Here is a 24,760-nt window from a genome sequence, read left to right as displayed (position 1 = left end):
ACAATCCTGAGATCATGACCTGATCCCAAACCAAGAGTCAGACACTTAACCAACTGTGTCACCCAGGCACGCTGATAATGTCATATTTTTAAGCGAACTTCATTTTTCAGAAGACTTTGATTTATAGTTTTTTTAGTACTGTAAATCTAGTAGGCAATAAATAATCAAATCCATTTCACTTGTTACTTTTGAATAAAATGTTGGATTAAAAGACTCCATTATAATTGGAGCCTTCTTGAGGATATTGAATTTTTGTTAATATTATTGGAAATGGAGCAGCATTTCATTATTATCATCATCATTGTGGGAAAAAACAATGAAGAAACTCATTTTGAAGAATTTCCAAAACAGATGTCCTAAACATTTATCTTTTATTTAAATGGTTATAATTATTTACATGTTTGTAGTTAAGTTAGCCACATTGCTGTTTTCTAGTTTTTTGTTTTTTTATTTTTATTCCTCTGATACTTCTTTGCTTCTTTTGTCTTAGTAAAAGATATTTTCTTTGTTGGCTTTCAGTAGTCTTATTTTTTTAAATGGTTACCCTAGGAATAACAGTGCATTTCTTAACTTATCCCATCTGTGGATATTTCCACATAACTTCTCACTAATCCACTAATCTTAGTGTTAATTGTTTAATTGTTATATATATATATATATATATATAGATAGATAGATAGATAGATAGACCCATCAATGTTCTTGATGTATGTTGTTATTCAGTATTATACCTAACCCTTTAAAAGTCAACTATCTTTTAAAGAAATTAGAAGAAAATAAATTATAATCATTTACATACATACATGCACATGTATGTTTGTATACACCCACATATACTTTGTTTTTCTTTTTTCTGCTGCGGCTGCTGCCTGATACACATAGTTTGTATTTTATTTACATATTACTCATGTATTACCATTTTCAGATCTCTTCATTTCTTCTTGAATATCTCAGTTACCATATTTTGTCATTTTCCTTCAATCTTACAAAGCTGCTTTAACCCCCCAAGAGTGCAAGGAATTTTCTGGTTTGGGCAAAAAAAAATGAAAAAATGCCTATATTTTGCCTTTACTTCTCTGTTGAGATTTTTTGTGTGTTTTTTCACTATTACTGTATTTTCCTTGAGTTTTTCTGTCTATATCCCTTTATTTTTTTTAACATATTAGTAATAACTGTTTTGAAGACTTTCACTGCTTATATGTAATACATTTATGCCCACTTGGGTTATAGTGTTGACTATTTTTTGCCAAACATAGGTTATGTTTTTTGCTTTCCTTTTTCCTTTTCTTTCTTTGTCTCTCCCTTCCCCTTCTCTGCTCCTCTCTTTCCTGTAGTTAAACCCAGAATACAGTTATCAGTTTTCTAGAACTGATTTTGAATGGCTTCTAGTCTCTTAGAATCTTCATTTTTTAAAAGATCTTTTTTTATTTTGTCTATAGGATAGTTAAGCACTCCTTTACTTACTTCACTCCTCCACTATTAAGTTTGTAATCTGTTACTGTATTGTTTAATTTCTTGAAGTTGGCTATTTTTCTAATTTCCCATGTTACTTTTTATAGTTTCTGATTCCCTGTTAATATTTTCGTAGTTGCCTTTTATTTCTTTAAATGTAGTAAGCATAATTGTTTTATATTATGTATCTGGCAATTGTATCATGTGATCTTTATAGATATGTTTTTTTCTCAATCATGGTTTTTATATCATTATATACATAATTATTGATCATTTGGTGCTTGTTGCCCTTAAAAAATTATTCGTGAAAATTGTTCATGTGAAGAGCCTTCTTGTATCTTCCAGACATCCAAGAGTACTACCAGTCTGGAAGCACTTTAAATTGTTAGCTTAGTTTGGCTGGCCACCTAGTAATGCAGATTTATATAGCAAATCCATGTGATGGCCAGACTATCGTTATAATCTCAAATGGTGTTGGCCTAGTTTTTTTTTTTCTTCTTATCTGACATTCATTGCTTATAAGGTGATTTTTTATACTTTTTTAGAGCACTTTTACTTGTTAGTTGAAAGTTCAGTCCAAATTGTGCCTTCTTACTATTTTATCAGAAATGAATGCCCTCCTTATTCTTTAAGCTTTTTCAATTTCAGGAAAAGTTTTTGTAAACATAAACCTTTCACTAAGGAAATTTATTAGATTTGTGATTTGTGTAAAAACACATGAAATAATAAACACTTAACGAATACATATTTAATGAATGAAAGAAATATGTATTGAATATAACTATAAAAATAAGGTGATTTTGCTTTTCTCATCACTAAAATGGATTTATACAAAATTGTTAATCACTAGAGTCATCCTGAAAGCCTTTGTTATCCCAATGGAATTTTTGTTTTTTAAAGATTTTATTTATTTATTCATAAGAGACACAGAGAGGGAGAGGCAGAGACATAGGCAAAGGGATAAGCAGGCTCCATGCAGGGAGCCCAACATGGGACTTGATCCCTGGACTCCAGGATCGTGGCCCTGAGCTGAAGGCAGGCGCTTAACCGCTGAGCCACCCAGGTGTCCCTCCAGTGGAATTTCAACTAAATGTAGAATAGATGAAATGCAGCTCAGTAAGGAAGGAGTCTGTGTATCTGGGTCAGGGGAACAGCAAGTTACTAAGAGACAGGTGAATATGTTTTAAATGCAGCATTCAGAGTAGTATAAGGATTCAGGATAGAAACTATAACCTGATTAGTTCTGGTTCAAAGTAATAGGAAATATTATAGGAGATAGATAAGGTTAGGTTAGGATCTGGACATCTCAGAAATCCAGACAATAAAATTGAGTAAAACAATAGGAGGCTTAGGGTACCTGAATGACTCAGTCAGTTAAGCACCTGACTCTTGATTTCAGCTGAGGTCGTGATCTCAGGGTCATGAGATGAGACCTGCCTCAGGCTCTGCGCTGGGCGAGGAGTCTGCTTGAGATTTACTCTTTCCCTCTTCCCCTTTCTGCTTACTCTCGCTCTGTCTCTCTCTCAAAACACACACACACATAAAAGCCAAAAAAAAAAAAAAAGTAAGAGGCCTGATACTGAGAGGGGAAAAACAAAGCACCTTTTCAAATAAATTTATATTTTTTCTGGTTGTAAGTCATTAAGTTAATATCTAATATGTACATAAAAACATTTAGTCCTTGCTATGTAATGGTACCGGACTCTTGCTACCAGTGCCCAGCCTAAAGATTTGACCTCTGCATCTGTAATATGCTGTACCAGCACCCTTTGTTTATGTCAATCATTTTGCTCTTTGTTGGTAGTTCTTACCAGTTTTATTTAGCCTGTTTTTAGTAGATGTGGCTCCGATATTTTAGCAGGTCTTTGTTAGGGCTTGTTGTCCGTATTGTTAGTTTTGAAATCTTTCCTAATGTCTTCATTGGTATTTTAATGAGAGATCCCCTTTTAAAGATTTTTTCATTTTAAAGAGCACATGTATGTGAGTGGGGTAAGGGCAGAGGGAAAGAATACCCAAGTAGATCCCCTCGGAGTATGGAGCTGGAACCTGGCCATCTCACAATTCCAAGATCATGATCTGAGCCCAAACCAAGAGTCTGACACTCAACCCACTGAGCTATCCAGGAGCTCCTAGATGCCCTTTTCCTTTACTTTTTTAAAAAATAATTTTTTATTTTTATTTTAAAAAATCAGTTAACACAGTGTATTATTAGTTTCAGAGGTAGAATTTAGTGATTCATCAGTTGCCAAGTGCCCTTTTAACTCAGAAACACCTCTGAGATTTTCAAAGAAACAGTGTCTTTAAATGGCTTATCTCCAATGGGTCTTAGTCATTTGTTTTTGTTTTGTTTGTTTGATTTTTTAGTCATTTGTTCATTTGGCAGACAGCTATTAAAGATTATCTAGTTGCCAAGTGCTTAAGAAATGTCTTTTTCTGGCATAATAATGCCAAATGTGCATGGAATGTGTGTGAGTGTGTGTGTGTGTGTGTGTGTGTGTGTGTGTGTGTGTGTGTATGAGAGAGAAGTGTTTTTATCAAGATTTATTTTCCTGGACAGTCCTGGTGGCTCAGCGGTTTAGCACTGCCTTCAGCCCAGGGCGGGATTCTGGAGACCTGGGATCGAGTCCCACGTTGGGCTCCCTGCATGGAGCCTGTTTCTCTCTCTGCCTGTGTCTCTGCCTCTCTCTCTCTCTGTGTCTCTCATGAATAAATAAATAAAATCTTAAAAAAAAAAAAAAGATTTATTTTCCTTAAAAGGTCACATTCTAAATTTTTAGGGGTATAGTATTTGACTTTAAAATTTATTTTTAGCTAACAGTTTTTGGTAGCATACCTTAAATTTTATACTGATTATGGGTTTTAAAATATGATTTGATTTTTGAATATTATGTTTAAAACCAGTTTTTCACATAAAGTGCTAAATAGTCTAAATATGTATTGGGCTAAATCTCAAGTACAGTAATCACTTTATAGTTGATGCATAGGGCCAGAACTAAAGTGGCATGAGTCTTAATTCCTGTTCTATTGTTAAGTTAGGGTCTAACCTTGGGCAAGTTCATTTTGTTATATTGGAGCAGATGATCAATAAGATACTTTAGTATTCAGTAACCGTAACATTTGGCTCAGGTAAGAAATAGTAAAATAAAATTGATAATGATATCTTTCTAGAGAGTAAAGAAGAAATAGTACCTTATCTTTCCTCAACCCATAGTCTATTCATCTAACATGATCTGGTGAGGATAATGAAGCCAGAATTAGCTCTTTTCTCTTCACATTCAGGAAATCCATAAGGCAGCTATTGTAAAACTTGTCCAGACTTTTCTTGTGAATTATTATCATTAGGAAATATGGCTGGATTATATATATGAAATATAAAATCACACCCAGGAATATGTAAAAATTTTGACCTTTAAATCTGCACTACTACGTGAACATCATTGGGTGTTTTTAAGTTTTCCTGTTAATATTTGTTTGGCATTTAAAAATCTTAACATTGGAGACATATTTTCCATTTGGCCTATTTTTTTTTTTTTTCTGTGAACTGGGCAGAGCTCCTCTTAGTTTATTTTAGCAGTGGAACAGCTGAGCCAAACTTTTAGTACACTAGTTTTGAGATGGAACATATTTTGGGAAACCTTTCTCTGAGGTTATGTGTTTTATTTTAGTCTATACTTGTTCAATTTGGGTAATTCAGTAGCTAATTTAAAAAATTGCTCAGTTAAGGGTATGTGAGCTTTTGAAATAATAGTTTATAACCTATAAACAAAAAGTGATGTTGATAAAATGTTTATTTTCATTATTTTAGTATAAGCCTCCTGCACTTAAAAAGTCAAATTCTCCTGGAACTGCGTCATCAGGATCTTCACGATTACCACAACCAAGTGGCACTAGCAAAACTGTTGTAGGTAATGAACTTCATAAAATAACCTGATTTTTTTTTTTTTTTTGTAGGGATAGAAATGAAGCTAGTGTCCTGTTCTGGATTATTAAAATAGATTTATAATTAGGAAGAAATGTGGAGGATAAATAATTCTTTCTGGGTAAAAATAAAGTAACTTTTAATAAATTCTACTTAAGATACTTTGTAGTACTGTTTTTCCACCGTGAATGTCCATCCTGGATGTTGTTCTTGATAAATCACTTCTTCAGAGTAGTCAACCAAGTTCTTGTCTTGCTTCTTTGACCACAGTATTTTTCCCTCATTTCTGTCTATACTGCTCTGAACCTGACAGTTGTCCTAATAGATACATGCTTAATGAATTAAAGATACTGACTAACTGAAGTGTACTTTTATTTTTATATGAATTATAATAAAGAAGTTAAAAATGAAGAATGCTATATGTTATTCTCTGAAATTCCATTTTTAAAAATCTTTTCTTAGTTGATAACTTGTTTTGATTTATTGCCAGAAAGATCTATTGCCACTAAAGCATTGTTTTTCTTGTCAGATGCTCTGTTTTCTGTGATATTTCTTTTCCAGAATGTTGTTAAAACTAATAACTTTTTTATTATAAGGTGTGCCTTCAGGTAAAGTGTCTTCAGTTAGCAGCTCTTTGGGAAACAAACTTCAGACCTTATCTCCCTCCCATAAAGGGATACCAGCCCCTAATGTAGGGTAAGTCTATTTGAATTTAATTGATTAATAATACACACACACACACACACACACACATATATATGTAAATGATACTAAAGTTTTATTTTGTTTAGGCAGTTGGCTTTTTTATTAACCTTGATTTTCTTTGCAAAGTTAATTTGTCTTTTAACATATTGCTGATCAGGGGCACATACATTACTATTGAGGGTCTAAATTAAGGTAACTATTTTGGAGAAAAATCTAGTGGCATGTATCAGGAGTCCAAAACACATTCATAGTTTTTGAATAATTTTACTTCTGGGAATCTAGTCTAAGGAAATCACTTGAAATATAGAAGATTTCCATAATAACCATTACTTATGGAACAATATGTATCAGGCACTGTGCTAGACATTTTTCATATATTTTTGTTAAAACCATCCCACATGGCACCATAGGATAAGGGGATCAGAGAAGCAAAGTAATTTGCTCAAAGCTACACAGCTATTATAAGAGTTGGAAGCAGGATATAAATTAGAACCTTTGGCTCTAAACAGTTATCTCTTTCATATGGTTTTATTACAATGTAAAAAAAAAATAAAATCACCTAAATTTCTAGCTTTGTTTGGGAAGCAAGTTAAAAATATATATACATTTATGTAATCATAAAATGTATATACATTTTAAAGGGGATGATTCTATCAGAGGAGAAGAATGTAGAATACAAACTGAATGTATACTGGGATAGAAACTAAAAATGTATGTAGACAAAAAGACAAAATATGCTAAAATATTAACAATGGATAATTATTTTCCACTTATTTAATACTTTTTACTTTTTATCTAAGTTCTATATACATGGCTTTTAAGAAAGTAACATAATTAAGCTTTCCACAATTATTTTAATGTGGAAAAAATTGTTGGTAACACTAGAGATTCAAAACTCCTCCTGTTTCAGTAGAAACTCCCTTTCTCTTCCATTTTGGTGAATCAGAAAATTAAGGGTTACCATGTAATCATTAGAACAAGGGCCTATGTCTGTATGTTACAGATACTGATAAAGTTATTTAGGAAATACAGCACACATTATTTACAGATATGTTATCACTTTTCTTTTTAAGGTAGGAAATATATATGTAGAGTTATTTATCAAGGGAGAGCAACTGTTTTTTGTTTCCTAATTTGGAAAGTACAAGACCTAAAGGGAGTTTAATGTAATTATCATTATAAAAAAAAAATCAACTAACAAGATCTCACTTTAAATGTTTTTTCTTTTTGTTGTGCTTCCAAAAAGAAGACACAGGCTATCCTTAAGAAAGAGATTATCAGTTGAACAGATGGTTAAAAGTAAAATGTTTTCATCTTTCAGTGGTAAAAAACTGATTTTATTTTATTTTTTTAGTTTCCCTACTGAGTTGACTCATAATTTTTAATTAAAGTGTAGATGGCAATATGTATTTTAACTTTTACAAATCCTTTTTACTATATCACAGAATTGCCTTCCATGTTGAATTATAGTTTCATTTACACTTGATTATGAATTATAAGCTGAAAATTTTTAGTGCCTTTCCTCTCATACTGGTCATTTTTTCAGTTGGCTGTATTAAATTGCACACACCCTACCCTGTATTCTTAATAAGGCATGTTAAGCTGGCTGGTATAATGAAAAGCGGAACTGACTTTGGATTAGAAAATTAGGCTTCTAGATCCTACTTTGCCAATGAATAGCCATATGACTCTGTTCATACCTCTTCTGTCTCACTCATGACATTCTGTGACTCTGCTTAGACCTTGGCAACTATCTGATACAATGTGACCAACATTTATATAATTCCTAGGAGAAAATTTGTTTTTACTAACAAGCAAAGACTTTGAGCACAGCAATTTTATAAATTATGCACTCTTAAAAAGATTTAATATTTCTGGTTGTCTGACTTCATATTAAACTGTCAAACATAACTGTGTAAATCCCAATTGTACATTTTATATATATAGTCCTTACATATTAGAAGAATGTTTCCAACTACCACAAAGAGCCTTGGTTGCTTGTGGCCGATATATTACCATATTAACTGGAACGTTACTATATTAAATAGAACTGTTAATGTCTGTCTATTTAGTGGCAGAGTTGTCTTTTTCTAAAGAATTATTGAGCGTATTGATTTTGTTATTTATTGATCATACTGTTTTTTTCTTTTTTTTTTTAAGATTTTGTTTATTTATTCATGAGAGACAGAGAGAGAGAGGCAGAGACACAGGCAGAGGGAGAAGCAGGCTCCATGCAGGGAATCTGATGTGGGACTTGATCCCGGGTCTGCAGGATCACGCCCTGGACTGAAGGCGGCACTTAAACCGCTGAGCCACCGGGGCTGCCCCATACTGTTTTTTTCTTTTGCTAGATTGTAATCTCTGTGATGGCAAAGCTCTGTGTATCTGCCTTGCTTACAGATACAACTATAAAGTGTAATAGAATTCCTAGCATATAGGCACACAATAAATTTTTGATGAATAAATGAAACAAATAATAAATTAAATCCCTCATTTGTCAATTTGTTGGCACATCATAGAATCATGGTCCTGTCCTGGTGGGATAATTAGTTGAAGTTTGTATGGCAATCATTATTTCTGTTGACACAGATGATTCAGGATTGAGTAAAGGTGGAATTAAGATATATGGTTAGTTGTAATGTCCAAGAAATTGAGCACCTTCTGAGATTAGTAAAATAGAGTCATTTCAATAACTTGAGATTGTTTAAAGTGTTGTGTATATAATCTTTATTGTGGCCATCTTTAATCATGCTATCAATGATCTTTAATATTTAGCATATGTTAGAATCATACTGCAGAAAAATTTATCTTGGACAAATTCTCATTTATGTAGTAATTAACTTCTAGATAACTTGTGGGTTAACTGATGTTATTGGATTTTTTTTAAGCAAAAAATACCCTCAGTGGAAAAATGTTCCCTATTATAAAAGATAACTGTCTTTAATCCTAGGAAATTTTACAAATATGGTGAAACACAAAGCTTTTAAATAAATATTACATATTTGAATTGTGTCACAGAATTTACACAGTCTTGAGATTTGTGTTTTCTTCGTGGCTAATTACCAGCTAACTTGTAAATTTTAGCTGATAATTTACAGTAGCTAAAATATCAAATATCAAAGATTTACTTCTGTTCAGTTACTAATAAAAACACATTTACTTTGGAGTTAGACTAGCAGATACAGTAAAACTAGAGCAACAGAATGCATTGAAGAAGAATTTCTTAGTAAATTGAATTTAGTTTCTCTTTTATATTGATAACAGTAAGAAACAAATATCTGGTTAAGTACATTTTTGTATAAGTGGAAACAGGTTTTTCTCATAAACCAATCTTTTGATATGTGAATTGAATTTGTGTGGAGCATTGTTTAGATTTTTGTGAACTTCTCTATCATTTAAATTGATTGATCTAGAAATCCCTAAAACAACCTAGAATTGCAGAGTGTGGCTTCTTACATGGATAACAGTGATTGAGGCTATTGGTTTTTGCCATGTATATAGGATTTGTAAGTTTAGGATCAAAAGTAGAAGTATGACACATTTCAAAACTTCAAATGCGTCAGAACAACATAACTGTAGGGTTTTCAGGATAGGAAATATGAACTGGTAAATTCTTTTCCAATATTCTTTCTTAAGTCATCTTTCTATTATATCTACTCATAGGCTTGCAGTAGTCTTATAAGACTGAGTGGCTTACATACTCCTGAGTGATTCACTCTCATGTTATCAGCAATAAACAAGGACCTTCCTAAGGTCAAAGTTCATTTCAAATTAAAACCTATTCCAGTAGGTTGATATCATCACCAAATATTTCTTAAAATGTGAATTCATGGGATGCCTGGGTGGATCAGTAGTTGAGTGTCTACCTTAGTGGCATGATCCCAGGGTCCCAGGATCAAGTCCTATATTGGGCTCCCCACAGGAATCCTTCTCCCTCTGCCTATGTCTCTGCCTTTCTTTCTCTCTCTGTGTTTCTCATGAATAAATAAATAAAATCCTTAAAAAAAAAAAAAGGTGAATTCATTCTCAGCTATAAATATTTGGAAGCTTGGCAAATATACTATTCATATTGTGGCAGTTATATGCAACTACAGATTTTAAATTAAAAAGTCTTGGTCAAAATTACAGTTTATCATCTATAGAAATGCATTGGCTTGACAAAAAGTAACGTATATTTGTCTGGAATTACAAGAGAATGTAGTGCTATGATATTTCTCATAACTCTTTAATATATCCAAAACCTTTAAAAATCATCACTGAAAATCTTCAAATCTTCAAAATCTTAAAACACTGGCATTCTCTCATATTTGGAATTTTTTAAAGATTTATTTTATTTATTCGTGTAAATTTATTTATTCAGATGCTCAACCACTGAACCATCAAGGTGTGCCTCTCATATGTGAAATTTTTATATATGTATATTTTAAAGATTTTATTGATTTATTCAAGAGAGACACACACACACAGAGAGAGAGAGGTAGAGACATAGGCAGAGGAAAAAGCAGGCTCCATGCAGGGAACCTGATGCGGACTTCATCCCTGGACGCCGGGATCAAACCCTGAGCCAAAGCAGTGTTGGCTGAGCCACCTAGGCGTCCCAAATTTTTATATTTTAGAGCAGGATCCTCTTGAACTATGACCTGAGACCCAAGTCCTGCCAACAACTGGTTTTATTGAAACATGGCTACACCCAATTATTTATGTATTGTCTATGGCTGCTTTTCATGCTACAATGGCACAGATGAGTATTTGTAACAAAGATAGCATAGTCCATAAAACCTAAGATATTTATTGTCTGGTCCTTCATTTTTTTTTAAGATTATTTATTTATTTATTTATTTATTTATTTATTCATTCATGACAGACACAGAGAGCGAGAGAGAGCCAGAGATACAGGTAGAGGGAGAAGCAGGCTCCATGCAGGGAGCCCAACAGCCCAACGTGGGACTTGATCCCAGGTCTCAGGATCATGCCCTGGGACTGAAGGTGGCGCTAAACCGCTGAGCCACCCAGGCGTCCCCTTGTCTGGCCCTTCATAGGAAAAATTTAAGTCATGTGGAATACCTGGAAGGTTTGACTATGGGTTGACTAGTGGTCCATGGAACCAAAGGATTCTTTAAAGTTTTAATAATCCATTGTATTTCTGTTCTTGAGTTGAAAGAACAAGAAATTAAAAAATATTTTGTTGTTTACTCTGACCAAATCTAGATGCCAATTTAAGGACATATCCTTGAATTTCATATGGCATTGAAATCATATGTGTATCAGATTGCTTAGTCTGCACCAGATATGTGCTGTGTGAGTGGACTTAGTTGACTTCAAAATGTCCTCTTTTTTAGCAGTAACAAGACTACTTCTTCTGAATAGATTTCTTTATTTCTGTCTGAATTTCTTTCAGCTCTTGGGTATATAACAAACATTACCAAGTTGGAACTTTTAAAAGAAAAATAGCGTAGAGGTAATCCATAATGGATTACTATCAGATTGAAATTATATTCCTCAAACTTTGTGAATATGTATATATAAATCACACAAACATATACATAGGTAGTTAGATCATCTGAATTAAATTTTATAACACAACTGTATAGACAGCAAAACAAATCATCATTGGAACCTGCCATTCAACTAGGTTTTCAAAATCTGAAAATACTGATTAATTCTCTCATATATGGAAAATATGTAATACTTGCGTTAGATAATTTTAGATTTTTATTAGATTTTACATATCTCCTTTCTCAAATTGAACTTTGTTGTGTCATATGTAAGATTTGAGTAGTTCTTATCATATTAGAGAAATGTTTTAAAAATGTAGTTTTAAATTTTCTAAATCTTAATTTCGATACTTCTGAGAAAAACATAAGATCTTTTATTACTTATTCCAAAGCAACAGATATCTTTTGTGAGATAACCACTGTTTGGAACAATAATATTTTGATAATTGTTAAGCAATTCAAATAAAAATCTGATTTTTACTTAATTTTTACTTTTACTAAATAAGTAAAATTTCTAGTAATCTTTTACAAATAACCCATCAAATTTTAATTTGAAACATTTTAGAGGGATCCCTGGGTGGCGCAGTGGTTTAGCGCCTGCCTTTGGCCCAGGGCACGATCCTGGAGACCCGGGATCGAATCCCACGTCGGGCTCTCGGTGCATGGAGCCTGCTTCTCCCTCTGCCTGTGTCTCTGCCTCTCTCTCTCTCTCTGTGTGTGTGTGTGTGACTATCATGAATAAAAAAAAAAAAAAAAAAAAATTTAAAAAAAAAAAAGAAACATTTTAGAAATTATATAAAACATATATTTAATGACGACTTTTATTAATGACGACTTTTATAAGTTTTTTGAGCATAGTTGACATAGAATGTTAAATTAGTTTCAGGTGTACATCATAGTGATTTAACTTTTCAGTATGTTATGCTCACTATAGATGTAGCTACCATCTGTCACTAAACAACACTGTTACAATAGCATTGACTATATTTCTGATGCTGTGCCCTTTTTTTAAAAGGTTTTATTTGTTTATTTGACAGAGCATGAGCAGAGGGAGCAGCTGAGAGAGAGGGAGAAATAGACTCCCCACTGAGCAGGGAGCCTGATGCTGGGCTTGATCCCAGGACCCTGGGATCATGACCTGAGCTGAAGGCAGAGGCTTAAATGACTGAGCCACCTAGGCAGCCCCCCCGATGCTGTATCTTTTGTTCACTTGACTTATTCATTCCATAACTGGGATCCTGTATCTCCCATCTCACTCACCTATTTGCCCTTTTCCCTACCTCCATCACCTCTGGCAATCATCGGTTCATTCTCTGTATTTATAGGTTTGATTCTGTTCTTTGTTTATTCATTTGTGTTTTAGATTCCACACATGAGTAAAATCATACAGTATTTATCTTACTCTGATTTATTTCATTTAGTATGATATCCTCTAGGTTCATCCATATTGTCCCAAATGGCATAATCTCATCCATTTTATGGCTGTGTAATATTCCTGCGTGTGTGTGTGTGTGTGTGTGTGTCTGTCTGTCTGAACACCACATCTTAAAGCATTTTTTTAAATTTTTATTTATTTATGATAGTCACACACACACACACAGAGAGAGAGAGAGAGAGGCAGAGACATAGGCAGAGGGAGAAGCAGGCTCCATGCACCGGGAGCCCGACGTGGGATTCAATCCCGGGTCTCCAGGATCGCGCCCTGGGCCAAAGACAGGCGCTAAACCGCTGCGCCACCCAGGGATCCCTCTTAAAGCATTTTTTAAAAGCTTTAAAATGTTTTAAATAATGTAATGTAAACACCTAATGCAAGCACCATCATCGGCAAAGTATTTATAATAACATTTATAATAAAATAATCTGCTATGTATAGGATACTGAAAAAACATACAAGTGAATAAAATGTGTCCCTCTGTAGAGACCCTTATAATCTAGAGCAATGACAGATTCTTTTTAGATACTAAATTCCATGAGAATAAGCATCAGGTCTGTTTTATATCCCTAGAATGTAGCATAGTGCCTGATACATAGTAGGTGCTCAGGATTTGTAGAGTTAATGAATAGAATGCAAGAAGCAAATAAGAAAGCATTGGAGCAAATAAGCGTCCCTTAAAGAGTATCCTTTTTAAATTACCAAGTAGTGATCTGTTATTCAGTATTCATTTAGGATAGTTCTCCTACCTTCCTAGTTTAATTTTCCCTGCTTCCTACAATGAATGAATATTGGTTGGTGGTAGTATACAGGATTCAATTATTTGGTTGATGTAAAATAATGACATCTCTACAAATCTGCAGTTTTTCCTATTTTCCTCCAGATGGAGCTCCTTTATACTTTTGGTTTTTAAAAAAATAGAAAACCAGATGGCATGGCCACTTAACATTTCTACGTGTAATTTTTCCGATTGCCACCCATGTTTTTTTCTATACATCATGCTTTACGTTTCTCTATGTAAATTTCATAAATAGCCATTCTTTGTTAGAAATAGAAAGTAAGATAGAGGTAAAAATATAAATATCACTTAATTGATTCCTTACTTTATATTTGGAATTTAAAAATGCAGGGCAAATTATAAAATAATAAAAAGAGAAAGGTACTATGCAATCAGGGAAGGAGAAAAATTAGATTATTTGTGAACTTCATATGAAGAAACATCAGATTAGTCTTATATACCAAAATAATAACTTTTTTTTTCAAAATAATTTTTAGTTCACTTTTAGCTTCAACAAATTTTATTTTAAACAGGTGTCCTTCTTAAGTTTTTTTTTTTTTTTTTTACTAATTCCATTGCCTTGCTGTGTATAAATGTCTCATTTGGATGTTCATCTAAAACTGGCAGGGTGTCTTACATAGTCAGAATTTTTATATAAAATAGTCTAATAGTGAACATTGTATGGACTATCTGAGGATTCTTTTTGATAGCCCTTACCCTAGCAGTCCAATAATTAAGAGCTTGGGGGTAGATTTCTGATGAACCAGAATAATGTCTAAAACAATTTTTTTAATATAAAGAAACAAATCTCCTTATGGGTACACCTTTATATATTTTAATAGTAAGATGGACAAGTTAGGCCCTCCACTTCGAACTGGAAGACATGTGCAAAGGTTGTATGACAGTGATACAAAATCAGACAATGCCATCAAAAGACATGAGTTATTACCCATTTACAAGTAAGTATTTGTAACTCAGTTTGGTTAATCTTTTTCAGATATTTCCTTAAGGGCTTTATATAATTGAATACTATAAACTTATATATTCCTATATTTTTAAAAAATCTTATTTAAATCATTTTTAAGCCAAGAAGTGCTAAATAATCTTATAGGATCTAAAACACTGATGTTAGATGAATATTTCTATTCTAAATAAAACTTTTTAGCATACCTTTATTTCTATTAAATTTTAACTTTTAGAGGGGTGATGTAGCAGCCACCTTTAATAATTGCTACTATTTTTATGAAGCTTTCTTTTAGGAGTATATATATATATTTTTTAAATATTTATTTGAGAGAGAGAAAGAGAATGCACAGGGTGAGAGGGGCAAAGTAAGTAAGAGAAAGAGAGAATCCCAAGCAGACCCATGCTCATGTGTAGCCGGATGTGAGTCTTGAGCCTATAGCCCCAAGATCATGACCTGAGCTGAAACCAAGAGTCAGATGCTTAACCGACTTTGCTACCCAGGCACCTCTTAGGATTAATATTTTTAAAAAGAAAAGTATAGGGGATATTATGTCACACATAATAGGTGATACTCTTCATTATTTTTTAGTTGAGAAGATGATTATTATAAAAAGACAGAAAACAGGGGATTCCTGGGTGGCTCAGCGGTTTGGCGCCTGCCTTTGGCCAAGGGCGCGATCCTGGGGTCCTGGGATCGAGTCCCACGTCGGGCTCCCAGCATGGAGCCTGCTTCTCTCTCTGCCTCTCTCTCTCTCTCTCTCTCTCTCTCTCTCTCTCTCTCTCTCTCTTTCTCTCTCTCTCTCTCTCATAAATAAATAAATAAATAAATAAATAAATAAATAAATAAATCTTAAAAAAAAAAAAAGAAAGAAAGAAAACAAAGAGGTTTTATAAAATATTCAGTCCAGGGATTCTGTTTTGGTTAAATAGCTACAAATTCCACATAAAACCAAGAAAAGTTAAGTTATTGCCAAGGACACTCTCCTTTCTGGACTGGCTCAGAAAGCCAAAAAGAGAGGCCAGTGGCAACAACAGTCACCATGGAACTCTTCCAAAGAAGTCTTCAGGGTTTTCTCATTTGGGCTCCAATACCAAATCTAGCTCTCTCATTTTAAGATGATGAGATTTGAGTCAGATAAATTACTTACTAAAGTTGAAAAATGTATTATTAAACAGAGTTCACTTAAAGTTAACTTTTAAACCAACTCCTACTACAGAATTCTCTTACCACATATGAAAAGAAGAGTAAATTTAACTAAATATAAAATAAAGATGGGAGAAGTCTTTAAAATATTAGCAGCAGCTGTGTGTTATTTTTAAGTAGTTAGTGATAAATTATGGAAGGAAGAATTTGTGCCCTGAGCCATTTTTCTTAGTACTGTTGTTTCTCTGTTCCCTCTGAAGCATATCTCAAAAAAATACTGACTAGCAGTAAGGTAGAGTAAGTATAATTCCAAAATTAAATCTTCTTTTATTATTGTTTGACCTAGAATAAGCAGATTGCAGATACAGAATAAGGGTAGCACTTTTCAAACTCTGGACAGGAGCAAAAATGTGTTGACCATGTGAGACTGAGATAACATATTTTAAATACTAATCAATACTGTTCTTCCCAGTGTCTTAAGAATGATTCTTGACCTCTTAGAAATTGTTACTAAAAGTACATGATATTTAGTAGTGATTATTATTATTGATACCCTTATTTTTCTCTAATTTCTAAATTATTTTCCAATTATTTGAATAACTTCATTAATACAGTGAGATTATGTGTGTATATCCATAGGTGTGTTTGTATTATCTGTGTATGTCATGTATGTATTATATGAAAATGATAAGATTTCTAATAAGGCTTTATTCTAGAGCCAAAAAAAAAAAACAAAAACAAAACGTTTCCTTCCTATTCCTCTTAGGACTCTCACTGGAGGAATCACAGTGAGATTGTTTGGCACGTGATTTTTTTAGAGAAGTTCCTAAAAAGGTACCTAGCACTTCCGCAACATCCCTAGAGGGGCTTAAGAGTAGAGTAGACCTCATAATTAGACTGTCAGTGGCTGTTTGAGGAGGTCCAGGATAACCCATTCATGCTCTGTGATTCTTGTCAAAGTTTAGAAATAATGTTAAGTACTATTAAAAGCAACTTCTCTTTGAACAACAGACAGCATTGCATATTGAATATAGTAAGATTTGTAATATGACCCACCTAAATTCAAGTGCAAATACTGTGTCCTTACAGTAGATTTTCAGCTTATTTAATTTCTCTAAATACAATTTTCTTCAAGTTTAAAATGAGAGTAATATCTTCTGAGGTTTCTGTGAAGATTAAACCAAGTGAAGTATGCATAGTACCTGGCATCATATTTTGCATTTGAGAAACAGTAGATTTTGTTATTACCTGCATGTATTTTGGAGGTAGCTATTTGGAATTTCCACTTTCCCAACTTTTCTCTATAAGAAGGAAGAATTTCAGCTATAGTTTATGAACTTACAATCTAAAGGAATTTTAAAAAGTATCCTGCTTGTTCATATAACAAAATATTGCGTATCTCTGAAATGAAAAGATTTGACCAAATCTCTAAGGGGGGCAACTAGCTCTTTATTTAACATCTGACCCCAAGTTCGGTAACATACTGTATAGGTCAGCTTGGTTAAGTTGCTTTTAACTGTTCTTTGTTTCAGTTGCCTCATTTCTAAAATGGAGTTATTAATATGACTTACTCCATTGGATTATTATGAGGATTAAGTAAAATTATATATGAAAACAATTAGAAATCTAACTATACCAAATGTAGTAAGCAGCATTTTGTAAATGTTAACTAGGAACAGTAAATAATAGCCATAGTAGTTAAAATAGTATCATCAGCTATTCTGGATGTTTGTATAAATTGCAATTGATATCCATAACTTCTAAGGTAAGTGAGGATAGTCGTATTTTAGAAAGAGGGAACTTGAACACGGGTTGGCCACTACCTCCACATTAGTCAGTAGCATTTGGGATTTGAATCCAGGTTCATCTGAATCCCAAATCCTATACTTTTACCATTGTACCATTATTCAACCGTCTAAGCTTTCTGATTCCTGAAGATTCATAAAGGAAATTCAGTGATGATCCAACAAGAATTCTTCTACTGAGAGCAGATAGCCCAGGCTGTATAGTTGGTGAAATTAAATCTTAAAAGGGAAAATTAATAACCCAAGAACAGGATTTTTTTGTTTTTGTTTTTAAGAACAGTCTTTCATAAATTGGAAATTATTAAAGTGGTTAGGTAAATTTTTTTAAATTTTTTTAACCATATTTCATAATGTGTAACATTATTTAACAGTTATTCATAGGCATTTAATAAGACACATCTCTAATTTAAGGGAACTATAGATTTAAACTTTAAAAAGTTTCATGTAAGGCAAGCATATATATACATACATATGTAAGTATATATGCATGCATATATATACATATGTAAGTATATATGCATATATAAGCATATATGCAAACATGAATATATATGTATGTATATTTATTTTTAGTTGTCTTTATTTACCATCAGGTTAGTGTTACCAAATGCAAAAAGCTTTGATTTACCCTTAGTTTTGACTACCGTTGTTTTCAGATTTAAAATTAATTACTTGGATTTTACTCTTTTGAATTTACCTCTCTACAGCTTTAAATTATTTTTTAATCATGTCAGTAAACAATATAAGAAATAAATGCTTGTTATTCAGTACTTTTTCATTATGCCATCTCTTTCTTCTAGAACTAACATCAAACCTCGAAATACCACACCACCTAGTTTGGCACGAAATCCTTCCTCAAGTGTGCCTACAAACAAAAGAAAAACATATACTGAGAGCTACATAGCCAGGTATGTTTAACTTTGAGATTCTAATAACTAAAATAAAAATATATTTAGTTTTCTAAGGAGCATATACAAAAATATATATCAGGCTATTAATAGAAAATCTAATTTTTCCATTGCTATATGATTTATTTTGGCTTTACATTAAAGAAATAGTTTGGGCATAAATAATATTTTTTCTAAACCTTGTAGTTATTATTGTAAAGGCTCGAGGATAGTTTGTTCAGTTTCACTGGATTTATTTGTATTTTATATCTTAATTTTAAGTACATCATGATTATTTTTACTTCTACAAATTGAGTAGTAGACCTTTTAAACCACTGGTATTGTAATTTTCAGCAGCATTTTAATACATTTAAATTCCCTTGCTGAGGGATCCCTGGGTGGCGCAGCGGTTTGGCGCCTGCCTTTGGCCCAGGGCGCGATCCTGGAGACCCGGGATCGAATCCCATGTCGGGCTCCCGGTGCATGGAGCCTGCTTCTCCCTCTGCCTGTGTCTCTGCCTCTCTCTCTCTCTCTGTGTGTGTGTGACTATCATAAATTAAAAAAATAAAAAAATAAAAAATAAATTCCCTTGCTGAGGCTGTGATTATCCATGTACATCCCTTTTTTATCTCTCAAAATGTTTGTACAACTTGACATTCACTCTGTTTTTAAGCATATAATGAAATCATTCCAATTATAGATATTTTATAAATATACATATACATGTACATTGTGTATATATATAATTTTTATATATACGTGTGCATATATGTATATATCCCAACTTATTCCAGGAAGTTTTAATTAAGGCAATATACAGAGATCCATGACATACAGTGAGATACAGTATTTTATAAAAATGAAAGAGTAGGAAAAGGAAAAATGAGAATTAAAAGAGAAGGTAAGAAAAGGAAAGAAATTAGTCCACAAAATATGTGTCGTGAGACCCTGTATATAGACTTGCCTTTGGCCATAAATTGAATCCAAACTTTGTAGCAGCCAAAGTACAGAAGAGAGGAATAGTTAGTTACATGATTCATGTTGTATTTAAAAAAAAATCATTTTTCTGTGCAGTACAATTAGTCCTGTGACCTCAAAAATCTGCCTATGAATTCTCATAGAGCTACTGAATAATTTATCATTATTATTTTTTAAAGATTTTATTTATTTATTTGACAGAGAAAGAAAGCGCGCACAAATAGGCAGAGTTGTAGACAGAGGGAGAGGGAGAAGCAGGCTCCCTGCTGAGCAAAGAGTTGGGGAGGGACCCAACCCAGGGACCCTGGGATCATGACCTGAGCTGAAGGCAGATACTAAACTGACTGAGCCACCCAGGGGCCCCTATTATTATTTTTTTAATTTCCTTTCATTTACTTTTAATTAATTAACATGTACCATAATAACTAGTTTCAGAGGTAGAGTTCAGAGACTCATCAGTCTTATATAATACCTAGTGCTCATTACATCACGTCTCCTCCTTAATGTCCATCAGTCAGTTACCTCATGCACCTACCCTCTCCCCTCCAGCAACCCTGTTTGTTTCCTATGATTAAGGTCTCTTATGGTTTGTCTCTCTCTCTCTCATTTCGTCTTGTTTTATTTTTCCCTCCCTTCCCCTATAATCCTCTGTTTTTCTTCTTAAATTCCACATGAGTGAGATCATATGATAATTGTCTTTCTCTGCTGGACTTATTTTGCTATTTTGCTTAGCTTAATACCCTCTGGTTTCATCCACTTCATTGCAAATAGCAAGATTTATTTTTTTAGTGGATCAGTAATATTCCATTTTATATATACATGTATATATAAAAGAAGATACCACATCTTTATTCATTCGTCTGTCAATGGACCTCTGAGCTCTTGACATAGTTTAGCTATTGTGGATATTGCTGCTATAAACATTGGGGTACAGGTGCCCCTTTGGATCACTACATTTGTATCTTTGGAGTAAATACCAAGTAGTACAATTGCTGGGTCATAGGGTAGCTCTATTTTTAACTTTTTAAGGAACCTCCATACTGTTTCCCAGAGTGACTATACCTGCTTGTATTCTCACCAACAGTGTGAGAGGGTTCCACCCTTTCTCTCCATCTGCGCCAACATCTGTCGGTTTCCTGACTTGTTCTGACTGGTATGAGGTGGTAACTCATTGTGGTTTTGATTTGTATTTCCCTGATGCTGACTGATGTGGAGCATTTTTTCATGTGTCTGTTGGCCATTTATATGTCTTCTTTGGAGAAATGTCTGTTCATGTCTTCTCCCCATTTCTTGACTAGAATCTTTGGGTGCTGAGCTTGATAAGTTCTCTATAGATTTTGGATACTAACCCTTTATCTGATAAGACATTTGCAGATATGTTCTCCCTTTCGATTGTCTTTTGGTTTTGTAGACTGTTTCCTTTGCTGTGCAAAAGCTTTTCATCTTTTTTTTTTCTAAGATTTTATTCATTTATTCATGAGAGACAGAGAGAGAGAGAGAGGCAGAGACATAGGCAGGGGGAGAAGCAGGCTCCATGCAGGGAGCCTGACGTGGGACCCGATCCTGGGACTCCAGGATCACGCTGTCGGCATGCAGACGGCACTAAACTGCTTAGCCACCCTGGAATCCCCAAAGGCTTTTCATCTTGATGAAGTCCCAATAGTTCATTTTTCCTTTCTTTACCTTGCCTTTGGAAATGTGTCTTGCAAGAAGTTCCTATCGCCTATGTCACAGAGGTGGCTGCCTCTCTTCTGCTCTAGAATTTTGATAGATTCCTGTCTTACAGTTAGATCTTAAATCCATCTTGAATCTATTTTTGTGTATGGTGTGAGATAATGGTTCAGTTTCATTCTTCTGCATGTGGCTGTCCAATTTTCCCAACACTATTTATTGAAGAGACTTTTTTCCATTGGATGTTCTTTCCTGCCTTGTCTAAGATTAGTTGACTGTGAAGTTCAGGGTCCATTTCTGGGTTCTTTATTTTGTTCCATTGATCTATGTGTCTCTTTTTGTGCCACAACTATACTGTCTTGATGATTACAGCTTTGTAGTCATCAGCTTGAAGTCCGGAATTGTGATGTCCTCAGCTTTGGTTTTCTTTTTCAATATTCGTCTGGCTGTTTGGGGCCTTTTCTGGTTCCATACAAATCTTAGGATTATTTGTTCCAACTCTATGAAGAAAGTCAGTGATATTTTGATAGAGATTGCATTGAATGGATAGATTGATCTAGGTAGCGTAGATTATTTTAACAATATTTGTCCTTTCAATCCATAAGCATGGAACATTTTCCCATTTCTTGTGTTTTGTTTCCTTTGTTTCATGAGTGTTCTATAGTTTTCCGAGTACAGATCCTTTGCCTCTCTGATTATGTTTATTCGTAGATTTTGGTGCAATCGTAAATGGGATCGATTCCATCATTTCTCTTTCTCCTGTCTCATTGTTAGCATATAGAAATACAACTGATTTCTGTGCATTGATTTTATATCCTACCACTTTGCTGAACTCCTTATGAGTTCAGCAATTTTGGAGTGGAGTCTTTTGGGTTTTCCACAAAGTATTATGTCATCTACTAAGAATGAGAGTTTGAAGAGTCACTGGATAATTTAATAGATAACTTTTTTCCTCCAGTTTTTCAAAAATAATTTCATACATCACTGTTTAACTTTAAGGCATACAGCGGGATGGTTTGATTTATATATATTGTGAAATGATTACCATAGCAAGTTTGACTAACATCCATCTTCTCATACTAACAACTTCTCTATCTATCATATAGCAGTGTTAGCTGTAGTCATCAGGTTGTATACATCACATCCCTCCTACCTATTTATCTAACTGGAAGTTTGTCCCTTTTGACCACTTTCCTCTAATTTACCATCCCCATCCAATGGATAACTTCTTAATTAAAATATCTACTATAAATATGACAATGAATTTCATAAGATGTTTTCTTAAGATGCCCTCAATGCAGGCCTATTACATGATATCCTACAATTCATAGAAAATTGTTGTGATATATATGTGTTAAATATAAGTATATATGTTGTCTGCTTTTGTTATAAATATATAGCATATACAGCTATCCATTATTCAGATTTAATCCAGGGATATATTTTCAAGTATCTAAGATACTATCTGTCAGTCTTGGAGATTACTCTTCAGAAAGAAGCACCTGTGGAACTTTCTAAAAATGAACATGCCCACGTTCCTCCCAGAGGTTTTGATTTCTTTGGTTTGGATTTTTAAAGTTTTAAGAGTGATACCTATACATAACAAGGGATGAGAACCATAAAGGAATTAAGAGAATTGCTACCTTTGCAACTAGACTGTTTCACTTGAGATTTTTTTTTAAGATTTAAAAAATTTATTTATTTATTTAGAGAGAGTGAGAACACAAGCTGGAAAGAAAGGCTAAGGGAGAGAAAGAAACAGACTCCCTGCTGCTGAGCAGGGAGCCTGACAACATGGGGCTTGATCCCAGGACTCCTGGGATCATGACCTAAGCCAAAGGCAGATGCTTAACCAACTGAGCCACTCAGGTGCCCTCACTTGAGGTTTTGATACATTGTAAATATTAAAGAAGAGAGCTTAATGTTCTTGGAGTCGTGAAGCTGGTTGTAGTATGTTGTTGTATATGTGTGGAGTTATGGGTTTTGAACCCATTCTGAATGTAGGATTTACAGTCTCTTATAAAATGGAAAACTTAATAAATACATATACTTGAATAAAAAGATCATTTCATTCTAAAGAGGTAGACAAAAGAAGTGACAATAGGCAGGTGCAAAAATCACATTAAAAATGTGTTTGAATTTTTTGTTTTCCTTTCTTTCTTTCTTTCTTTCTTTCTTTCTTTCTTTCTTTCTTTCTTTCTTTCTTTCTTTCTTTCTCTTTCTTTCTTTCTTTCTTTCTTTCTTTCTTTCTTTCTTTCTTTCTTTCTTTCTTTCTTTCTTCTTTCTTTCTTTCTTTCTTTCTTTTCTTTCTTTTTTAAATGGTTGATGTGTAATAGAAAGCCCCTGAACCTTGTTCACTTGACTTACTACCCTACCCAGATGGAATAATTAGAGCCATAACAGATGAAGAATCTCACAGATTTCTTTTTCTGGAAATGTGATAGACTACATTTTCTGGATGACCCTTCCACCCAAAAGACCTAGAAATGCTCACAAAATGGAACAAATATCCTTTTGAATGTATAGCTTAGCTCTTAGAAAAGATAGGGAAACTTCCACAGGTAAGTCAATAAAGGAAACTAGAGGTCACATTGGTAAAGTAACCCTGATGCCACACTTATATTTGAGGTTTTCATCGATCTTCCTTACTTAAAGACTTGGGTTTTAATATCATTGTGGGAGAGAGAAAGTGATTTCTTGCACTTGCACTAAGTGGGGCTTTAGAGACTCAACTTTCCCTTCCCCTCTCCTCATGCCGCTCCAAGTCAGGACTCTTGAAATGTCCATCAAGAGCTTGTCTTAGGCTCAGCTAGAGGTGATCCTACACTAATATATGACATTTGGGGTTATTTACAGGAAAGAGGGAATGACAGCAGGCAATGTCAGGTGTTTCTCTTTCTTGGGAGCCCTTGCCCCAATCCTGGAGCTGATTTTCTTTGGCTGTCCAAGTGACAGCTTAGGTGTGAGAGAACAAGATCTTAATAGGTGGGTGTATGATCAATTTAATTGGAAATTCTGTGTCCCCAAAGGGAACCAGTTTCTCTTGTAACAGCCCCATAATCATAGCTTTCAGGTTGTCCTCAGGGATGTCTAATTTCAGTGGGTTGCATATAAGCACTGTTGCCTGGGAACACAGCTGGCATTCCACCTTTTTAAGGTTTTCATTAAAGAAAGCTAGGAAGTTATACCAATGTCAGATGTGTCCACAGAAACGGAGAAAGAGTTCTCCTTATGCTATATTATATATTAAAATAGAAATAATTATAGCTGACATTCTCCTGGCATTTCTGCTTTTAAAGAAAATGCTCCTTAAATGTCAGCATTAAATATGAAGGCTGAGGGACGCCTGGGTGGCTCAGTGGTTGAGCGTCTGCCTTCAGTTCAGGGTGTGATCCCAGGATCCAGGATTGAGTACCACATCAGGCTCCTTGTAGGAAGCCTGCTTCTCCCTCTGCCTGTGTCTCTACCTCTCTCTTTCTTTCTGTGTCTCTCGTGAATAAATAAGTGAAATCTTTGGGATGCCAGTGT

The 24,760-nt window shown here is 33.9% G+C and overlaps 1 protein-coding gene across 2 annotated transcripts in view; it reads left to right on the top strand.

Annotated features, from left to right (window-relative positions):
* Positions 1–24,760, top strand: part of ZC2HC1A (zinc finger C2HC-type containing 1A) — a 50,417-nt gene that overhangs the window by 20,221 nt on the left and 5,436 nt on the right. Inside the window, exons 6-9 of one of the 2 annotated variants that reach the window (XR_008663520.1) lie at positions 5,258–5,357; positions 5,968–6,067; positions 18,497–18,604; positions 23,569–23,793. Coding sequence is in view for 1 of the 2 variants with exons in the window: in XM_055318465.1 (XP_055174440.1) it covers positions 5,258–5,357; positions 5,968–6,067; positions 18,497–18,604 (308 nt within the window). In the remaining variant the exon portion in view is untranslated. The remainder of the gene's footprint in view (positions 1–5,257; positions 5,358–5,967; positions 6,068–18,496; positions 18,605–23,568; positions 23,794–24,760) is intronic. The other variant, XM_055318465.1, reaches the window with a different exon arrangement.

The sequence above is a fragment of the Nyctereutes procyonoides genome, unplaced genomic scaffold (assembly GCF_905146905.1).
Source record: "Nyctereutes procyonoides isolate TBG_1078 unplaced genomic scaffold, NYPRO_anot_genome, whole genome shotgun sequence".
Taxonomy (NCBI): Eukaryota; Metazoa; Chordata; class Mammalia; order Carnivora; family Canidae; genus Nyctereutes; species Nyctereutes procyonoides.
The sequence above is the reverse complement of the archived record's forward strand: the minus strand, read 5'-3'. Positions and strand labels throughout refer to the sequence as shown.